This window comes from Zalophus californianus, chromosome 2, assembly GCF_009762305.2.
Source record: "Zalophus californianus isolate mZalCal1 chromosome 2, mZalCal1.pri.v2, whole genome shotgun sequence".
Lineage (NCBI taxonomy): Eukaryota > Metazoa > Chordata > Mammalia > Carnivora > Otariidae > Zalophus > Zalophus californianus.
Window position 1 is genome coordinate 168,040,722 of NC_045596.1, and position 9,824 is coordinate 168,050,545.

The following is a 9,824-nucleotide window of genomic DNA, read 5'->3' on the forward strand; positions in this document are numbered from 1 at the left end:
TAACTATGAATTCAATTTCTGTATTTTATATAGGTCTATTAAAGTTTTCTACTTCTTTCTAAATCATTTTTGGCAATTTTGGTCCTTCAAGGAATGTGTCAATTTCATATAGGTAGTCACATTTACCCGCTCAAAGTTGGCCACAATATACCTTTATTATTCTTTTCATGACTGTAGGATCTATAGTAATGTTTTCTCTTTCATTCCTCATATTGTTAATTTGTGCCTTGTCTCTTTTTGTCTTGATCTGTTTGATGAGAGCCCTACAAATTTTACTGACCATTTCAAAGAACCAGCTTTTTAATTTTTATTTTCTTCATTGTTTGTTCATTTTCTATTTCACTGAGTTCTGGTCTTTATTATTTCCTTCTTTCTATTTACATTGGGTTTAATTTCTCATTTTCTAACATCTAAATGGTAAACTTAGGTAATTGATTTTAGGGTTTTTTTTTCTGATATAAGCATTAAACCTAATACATTTCCCTCTATGCACTGCTCTAGGTCCATCCCATAATTTTTTAATAAATTTTTAATTTTAGAGTATTTTTAGATTTACAGAAAAGTGGCAAATATAGTACAGAGTTTCCATATACCCTTCACCCTGTTTCCCCTATTGCTGATATTTCACATTGCTATGGTACATGTCACAAGATATCAACATTAATATATTACTATTAACTGAATCAATACTTTTTTTGGATTTCATAAGTTTTTCCCTAATGTCCTTTTCATTTTCCAGAATCCTATCCAGATATTCCATTATATTTAGTCACCAGGTCTCTTTAGTGCCCTCTTGACTGTGACAGTTTCTCAGATTCTTTGTTATTGGTGACCTTGACTGTTTGAGGAATACCAGTAAGGTATCTTGTAGACTGTCTCTCAGTTTGTCTCTCTCAGGTTAGACTGGTGTTATGGGTTTTGAGGAGAAAGACCATGAAGGTGAAGCGCCATTCTCATCATATCATATAAAGAGTATGTATCAGCATGGCTTATCAATGACAGTATTAATCTTGATCAGTTGTCTGGAGTTGTGTTTGTCAGATTTTTCCACTGTAAAGTTACTTCCCATCCTCCTCTCCCCCAATCCCTTTCCATACTTTACTCTACAGCTCATACTCAAGAAGCATTCACATAATTTATCCGGAATTCTTCTGTCCTGAAGACTTGTCTCTTCTCCCACATTTTGTTTATTCAGTCATTGATTTATATCAATATAGATTCATGGATATTTATTTGATATTTTGGGCTATAATCCAATACTGCATTATTGGTTTTGTAACTCAGATTGTCCCAACTTTGGTCATGGAGCTTTTTTAGGTTGCTCCTGTATCCCTTCAACATGCCCCTATCCTTTTGATTTTTGAGCATTTCCTTACTCTCTGGCACAAGATGTTCTAGGTTCATCTTGTATATTCCCTGTTGCAGTCCTATAATCAGCACTGCTTTAGCAGCATCCCACAAATTTTGATGTGTTATATTTTCATTATCATTTAATTCAAAATATCTTCTAATTTCCACTATGACTTCTTCTTTAATTGATGGATTATTTAGAAGTGTGGTATCCAATTACCAAATATATGGAGTTTTCCTAAGTATCTTACTGATTTCTAATTTAATTCCATCATAATCAGAGAAATATTCTCTATGATGTCGATTTTTTGGGGGGGTTGTTAGATGATGCTTTATTGAAAGATTCTCCTTTGTCGTTCTGAACTAGCTGGGCATGCCACTGCACCACCTTTGATGTCATCTGTGAGGTCATGAGGGCAGCACCCATCAACATTGCAGCCCACAGACTGGGCAGTCCTCAGAATGTCTTTAAAGCTTCCAGAGAGTTCTCCGGCTAAAGATCGGCACCACATCTGACAGACAATGTTGACAGTCTCATCAAAAGTGACATTTCCACTGTGCTTAATGTTTTTCTGCTTCCGTCTGTCTCTTGATGGTTCCTTGAGGGCTTTGTTAATCGGGGCAGAGGCAGAAGGTATGACTTCAATCTGGGCTCTCTGATCTGAATGGTCAGTGTCGCTGTAAACCTCAGACCCTTCCAATGTCATCACCAATCTTTTTTGGAGATAGACCTAGGTGGCTGATGTTGGGAGCCAGGGTAGAAATGGCACTCACTTCCCTACAAATGCACCTCAGGTATATGATTTTGATCTGGTTGGGGTTGAACTTAGGTGGCATGGTGAAGGCGACTGGTGTTAGATGAACCCAGATTTGGGGGGACCGAAGACAGCTGCACCCTCACCTCCTCCCAGCCAAAAGCCAAAAAGCTATGATGTCAATCTTTTTAAATTTAAGACTTGCTTTATGACCCAGCTTATGATCTATCCTGTTAAACACACTATGTGCCCTTGAAAAAAAAATGTGTGTTCTGTCATCATTCAGGTATATATAAATAACAATTCAGCCAAAGTGATTGACACTGTTGTTCAAAATCAGTTTTTTGTTGATTTTTTTTTGTCTCATTTTATCAATTGCTGGGGAGAGATGATAAAATCACTGATGATTGTGGAATTGTCTATTTCTCTCTTTAATTCCATCAATTTTGTTTCATATATTTTGAAGCTTTGTTATTAGGCATATACATATTTGCAAGTAAAGTCATGGTGAAATGATCCTTTTTATCATTGTGAAATGTTTCCCTTTGGCTCTAGTAATACTCTTTGTCTTGAAGTCTCCTTTTTCTTTTCTTTTTTTTTTAATTTTTTATTGTTATGTTAAGAAGTCTCCTTTTTCCTGATGTTAATATAGCCACTTCAGCTTTCTTATACTTAGTGTTCACATTGTATTTTTTTCATCTATTTCTTTCAACATGTCTGTGTCTTTATATTGTGTCTCTTGTAGACAACATATAGTTGGATCTTATTTTCTTCAATAAGACAATCTCTACCTTTTAAATGAAGTATTTTAATCCATTAGTATTTAATGTAATTATTGGTATGGTTGGATTTGGAGCTGCCATTTAGATTTTTTTTTTATATTTTTCTTCTGATTTTGTTATGTTTTCTTTTGTTCTACTGTTCCTCCATTCCTATTTTTTTATTTCAGCTTTTTCTTAAGATTTAGGTTTAATTTTCCCATTGGCTTTTTAGCTTTTCTTCTTTGCATTATTTTTAGTGGTGGCCCTGAGAATTACAATACACATCCCTAATTTTTACAAAATGCTTCTAGTAAACATGGCTCTATTTCACACAAATTATAAAAACCTTGCAAGGGGCACTTAGGTGGCTCAGTCAGTTAGGCGACCAATTCATGGTTTCAGCTCAGGTCACGATCTTGGGGTCATAGGGTTGGGCTTCAGACTTGGTGCAGAGTCTGCTTGGGATTATCTCCCTCTCCCTCTCCCTTTGTCCCTCCCCCTGCTCACGTGCTCTCTTTCTCTCAAATAAATAAATAAAATCTTAAAAAAAATAAAAACCTCATTACTGTGTTGATCCATATTCCTTCACCCTCTCTTAACCTTTATGTTGTAGTTGATATGTAGAAAGAGATTTCCTTTAATACTTCTTTTTTTTTAAAGATTTATTTATTTATTTATTTGAGAGAGAGAGTGCACTCACATGTGTGACCTGGGGGGATGGGCAGAGGGAGAGAGAGAGAATCCACAAGCAGACTGACTCCCTGCTGAGTGTGGAGCCCCGACTCGGGGTTTGATCCCAGGACTCTGAGATCATGACCTGAGCTGAAACAAAAAGCCAGCTGTTCAACCGGCTGAGACACCCAGGCACCCTAGTATTTTTTTTTTTTTAAGATTTATTTATTTGAGAGAGAGTGTGTGTGTGCAGGGGGGAGAGGCAGAGGGAGAGAGAATCTCAAGCAGACTCCATGCTGATTGTGGAGCCTGACACAGGGCTCCATCTCACAACTCCAAAATCACAACCCTGAGATTACAACCTGAGCCGAAACCAAGAGCCAATAGCTTAACCTACTGAGCCACCCAGGTGCTCCTTCCTTTAGTATTTCTTGTAGTACATGTTTGCTTATGGTGAATTCTCTTTCATTTGAAAATATCTTTATTTAACCTTGACCCTTTATTTTTTTAAATAATATAAGTGCTTTATCAATAATCACAGATCATCCTTGTGGGCCAAGTGGTCAACCAGACATGCAGGACCCAACCACAAGTTCAGCTCAGCCCTGAGCCTCTTGCTCTTACTCCAATAGGTTGAGCATGTGGCCTTACACATAGTGCCTTTCACATTGCAGATGATAGAGCAGTTCACATCATCCATGAACTCCAAACACACGTGTGCATTGTCCCTGCAAGCTGGTCCTACCCATCACCTTGGTAACCCTGGCCAGCTTGATGGGCTGCACACAGCTTGTGTCCATGATGGCTGCTCAGCAGCAGTCACGTGGAAAGCTAACCTTGATTCTTGTAGGACATTTTCACTGTAGTGAATTCTGGGTTGCCAGTTTTTTTCTTTCTCTACTTTAAAGTTATTCTACTCTTCCAACTTCTATGGTTTTTAATGGGAAAAGGAACCTAAATTGAATTGTTGTTCCCTTTATGTAATGTATTATTTTTCTTTTGCTGCCTTCAAGATTTAGTCTTTATCTTTGACTTTCCACAGTTTGACTATGATGCATTTTTTATTTTTATTTTTTTAAAGATTTTATTTATTTATTTGATAGAGAGACAGCAAGAGAGGGAACATAAGCAGGGGGAGTGGGAGAGGCTTCCCGCCGAGCAGGGAGCCCAATGCGGGGTTCGATCCCAGGACCCTGGGACCATGATCTGAGCCAAAGGCAGATGCCCAATGACTGAGCCACCCAGCCGCCCCTATTTTTTTATTTTTTTGCTCTCTGTTCTTCACCTTGGATAATTTCTATTGGTCCATTTTCAAGTCCACTTACTATTTCCTTTGTCATCTTCACTGGTTATTAAGTCCATTGATTTCTGATATTGTACTTTTCAATACAATAAAAGTACTAAAGTTTCAACTTAGATTTTTTTTTCCCTTTTCTAACCACTTAGGTTTTTTAAAAAATCATTTTTCTCTCTCTGCTGAGATTTGCTATCTTTTCATTCATCACGAGCATATTTTCTTTTACTTCATTGAGGATAGTTATAGTTGCCAGTTTTAAATCCTTGTGTGCTAGTTCTAATATCTGGGTCATCTCAGGGTCATTTTCAGATTTTCTTTTCTCTCAAGAATGTGTTCCAAATCCATGGCTTTTTGTATGTCAGATAAATTTGGGTTGTATCCTGGTCATTATAAATGTTTATGAAAATTCTTGATTCTGGTTTGTTTGTTGTTTTTTTTCCCTCTGATAAGAACAACTAACTGTTTCTTGGGTAGCAGTACCTGTGTTCCTGTGTCTGTTCAAATATTTTTTCTTTAACTGAATTGCTATCAGTCTGTTCTGTAAATGTATGGTACGAGGGGCCACTGAGAGGTATGGGTAGTCAGAATTTGGGATCCTCTTTGGCTCTTTCCCTTCTGTGATTCCTCCACTCTCTTCAGCAGCCACAATTTCTCTGGCTTCAATTTCCTGGTTTCCCAGCCCAGAGAGATTCCAGTTTTTCCACAAATGCCTTGCCACCTCACTGCACTTGTCCCCAGGGGAAAAGCCACAAAAATGAGAACTTACTTTGGAAAAAAACTCCCTTCCTCTGAGAGTGTACTTCCATGAAGAGTCTGTCTGCTTCTGTTGATTCTCTGCTGCCTCACGTAGCTACAGTTTTTGCTACTTATCCAGATTTTTAGTTGATTTTTATAGGAGAGACAGTCTGGTAAGATCTTACTCTGTCATTACTAGAAGCAGAAACCCTAGGATATTTTAAAGAGCAAATATCATGTCACTCCGTTGCTGAAATCTCATAAACATCTTATCATTGCCCCTAGAACTAAGTCCAAAGTCCTTAGTATGACCTTCAGTGAGTCTCCCGAGCAGAAAACAGAAGGCACCCTCAACTGGAATTTAAAGACAGTTTAATAAAGAGCCTGTTTACAGAAGTTAAAGGAACAAAAAGGGAGATTAAGGCACTTGGGACTAGCAAAAGTGGGAAGTCATTGTGACTGCTAGGCTTTAACAGGCAGAGTGAACACAGGGTGTTACCAAAACTAATAAAATTGGGGCCATAGAAGTGGGGCCACCCAACAGGAACTGTTGTTATAAGATACAGCACTTGCCAGAACCTCAGCACCCAAGCAGGGTGAGAGTAGAAGAAATATCATGCCTTCTCTCCCCTATGTTCTCTGATCTCCTACTCATGCTTCTGTTGCCCAGACCCAGCTGGAAGTCAGAGGGCTATGTAGCCCAGGTGATGCAGTTTTTAGTGTTCAGCCTTTGGGGACTGCGGAGCACAGCAGAAAAGGACCTACTCTAGCCCATTCTTACCCCTATTGTTTCCTCCAGCACAGCCATACCAGACATCTTTCAGTTCCTCAAATACCTCTTCCACCCTTTGTCACATGATGTCCCCTCTATGAATGTTCTACCCGCCCCCCCCCCCCGCCCGCCTTTGCCAACTTCACTGCTGTTCAGCCTCCTGTTGTCAGCTTACACCTAAATTCCTCAGGGAGATCTTTTATGACTCCCTAGACTACATAATGACTCCTTTTTGTATATTTCTAAAGCTCCCTGTACTTCTCTCTTACAACACCATGTTCATTAGTGACTAATTAGTCATGTGTTATAATTTAATTATTTCTCTAACATCTGCCTTCTTTAAGAAACTGTGGGCTCAAGGAGAGCAGGAGTGATTTCTGTTTTGCTCACCAATCTATCTACTGTGCTAGCACAGGATCTGTCCCATGTAGTGCTCAATCAGCATATGTGGATTGAGTAATCAACATGTCTATCTCTTGCTGGAATATGAGTGAGCTGACTATGTACTATTCATTTCTGAATCCCCATCTCCTAGCACAGTGCCTACCATATAATATGTCCTCAATAAATGTAACTGTACGTATTAATAAGTAAATAAGACCATTTACATTTTAAACCTATACCACACTTGAAAGTAATGAGTCCTATTAACTGAATGCTCACTGTGAAAAGAAGCCTTATCCTTCATTTGTCCTAAAATTGCCTCTTTCAAGCTTCGGAGGCTGCCCTCCTCCTCCCCAGTTTTCAGATTTTCAGATTAGTCTGTGTCTACCTCTCTACCATGTTTTTGCAGACTTTACTTGTCCTATCTCACACACGTTTGACTTTCCAGATAAAAAGAGCCTCATCTCTGTAATCTCTTTATACTTGGTCAGACTTCAGCCCCTAGAATACTTTATTCCTTTCTTCTAGAATTTCTCAAGCTCTGTCATGTATTATTGATCAGCGAAGATCAGAAATGCCCATAGCACTGTGTTCAACTGCTAGGTTCTTGCATCAAAGAAGGATGGGGCTTTCTCTTTCTTTCCAGTCTTTGTCATGATGAGCAATTCAATCAAATCCTTGGAGAGTCAGTTTCTTCATCTATAAAATAGAAACAATATCTTCTGTGTCAATTATGCATCATTGAGTAACAAACCACACAGAAGCTTAGTGGCTTATAACAACCATTTTATTTGCTCATGATTCTGTGAGTCAGCCATCAGTTTGGGTTCAGTTGGTGGTTCTTCTACTGTTCTTCCTGGGGTCACTCATGTAGCTGCAACCAGCTGGCAGATCAGCTGGAGGCTGGTTGGTGTAGGACCTCAACTGAGACAACCTGTCTCTGTGATATGAAGTCCCATCCTCCATAGACAGGTCCTGGCTTCTTCACATGATGGTAGAAGAGTTCCCAGCAACAAGAATAGGCAAAACCCCAATATATAAGTACTTTTGAAGCCTATGTTTGCATCACATTTACTAATATTCCATTGGCTGAAGCAAGTCATAAGGCCAAGCCCAGAATCATTGTCAAAGGGGCTACACAAAGACATAGATACAGGAAGAATGACTCATTGGGGACCACTACTGTAAGAATCTACCACACTTATTTATTTCAGAGAGCTAAGTAAGGATCAAACGAAGGAGATTATACTGGCACACCACAATGTCCGATGCAAGTTATTATTTTAACAATGTATGTAATTCCATCATTTTAATTTTATTTGTGTTTCTGGGGGGTCTTTCTTTTTTTTACTTTTTTTTAAAAGATTTTATTTATTTATTTGAGAGGGAGAGAGAGAGAGCGGGCAATTGAGAGCACAAGAGCAGGGGGAGGGAGAAGCAGACTCCCTGCTAAGCAAGGAGCTTAATGCAGGGCTTGATCCCAGGACCCTGGGATTATGACCTGAGCCAAAGGCAGCCACTTAACCAACTGAGCCACCCAGGCATCCCTCTGGGGGGGTCTTTCAATGACCCCAATGAAATTCAAGTCCCTTTGGAATGGGGTTAAGTGTTAAATTGTATTGTCCCAAAAAGATATGTTGAAGTTCTAATCCCCCAGTACCTCAAAATGGGACCTTATTTGGAACAGGGTCATTGCAGATGTAATTAGTTAAGATGAGATCATATTGGAGTAAAGTAGGCCCTTATAAGGGCCTTGTCTTATGTCAAGATGGACATGTAAAGACACAGAAATGAATACACAAGGAGAGTACCAGGTAAAGACAAAGGTAGAGATTAGAATTATGGTGCCACAAGCCAAAGAACATCTAGGGCTACCAGAAACTTGGAAGAGGCAGGAAGAATCCTCCCTGTGGAGGGTTCGGAAGGAACATGGCCCCCTCAGCACCTTGATTTTGGACTTCTGGCCTCCAGAACTGTGAGATCAAAAAATTCCTATTTTTTTAAGACACCTAGTTTGTGGTACTTTGTTACCGCTGCCCTGGGAAACTAATACAGATGGTAAATATCTTTAACCCCCATCAGCTTCATCCAAAGAAGCATGAGATAGAATGAACCAAGAGTCTCTGAGAGTCAAAAGTGCAGGCCACTCATCATCTGCTGAATTTGAACAAGTGCCTAAACCTCTCTGGGCCTTAGTTTCCATATGAATGTTCACAATGAATGTTCAGAGAGAGGTTTGCAGTAGATCTGTGTTTGTAAAAGTATGATATGGGTATACCATGGTAAGGTACTTGGGATAATTTTACATGGGTACAAGGGGAAACATTTTTTTAAAGAAACCTGTTTTTTTTAAGTTATTTATTTATTTGAGAGAGAGAGAGAGGAAGGGAGGGAGGGGGGAAGAGCAGAGGGCGAGAGAGAATCCCAAGCAGACTCCTGACTGAGTGTGGAACCTGATGCAAGGCTCAATCTCATGACCCTGAGATCATGACCTGAGCTAAAATCAAGAGTCTGACACAACAGACTGAGCCACCCAGGCACCCCAAGGGGAAACATTTTTTCATTTTAATGGTTAATACTAATTATGGTTATCTTGAATGCATGCAAGTAAGGCTGGTTTTCCATTTATGTTGGTAATATAAAAACATGTAGGTTTTTAAAGTCCCAATTTAAATAAAGCTATGAGTAAATAATAGAACAGTTGGCATATGTATTTGTCAAAAACTGTGAAAGTGGTGTGTGAAAGACTGACATTTGGGGAAACACTGAATTATATATTCTCAAAGGATCCTTCCAGATGGAAAATGCTAGGATTTTGTAGATCCATAAAGATGCCCATTAGAGTACAGCACAGATGAGACTCTAGAGGAAGACAGGTGGGCAGTTAATAGAGAGATGAAAAAGGCATAGGGATTTCTGAAAGAACCCAAGAGGGGCAGAGGGCCCCTTGGTGCTCTTGAGAAGCATTTTCTGATTCAGGAACTGTTTGCTCCATACCCATCATATATCCTTACCCCAAAGCCACCAACTCACTATCTTTGCCAGGATATCTGACCCTTTCTAAGTTTATGTGACTGGAAGTCCCAGGCCCTGAGACA

At 39.3% G+C, this 9,824-nt stretch overlaps 1 protein-coding gene across 1 annotated transcript; it reads right to left on the reverse strand.

The window, feature by feature from the left end:
* Positions 1-1,682: 1,682 nt before the first annotated feature.
* LOC113925405 (60S ribosomal protein L12-like) lies at positions 1,683-2,057 on the reverse strand. Its single transcript, XM_035726362.1, has one exon. The coding sequence runs from the start codon at positions 2,055-2,057 to the stop codon at positions 1,683-1,685; it is 375 nt and encodes a 124-aa protein (XP_035582255.1).
* Positions 2,058-9,824: the final 7,767 nt, after the last annotated feature.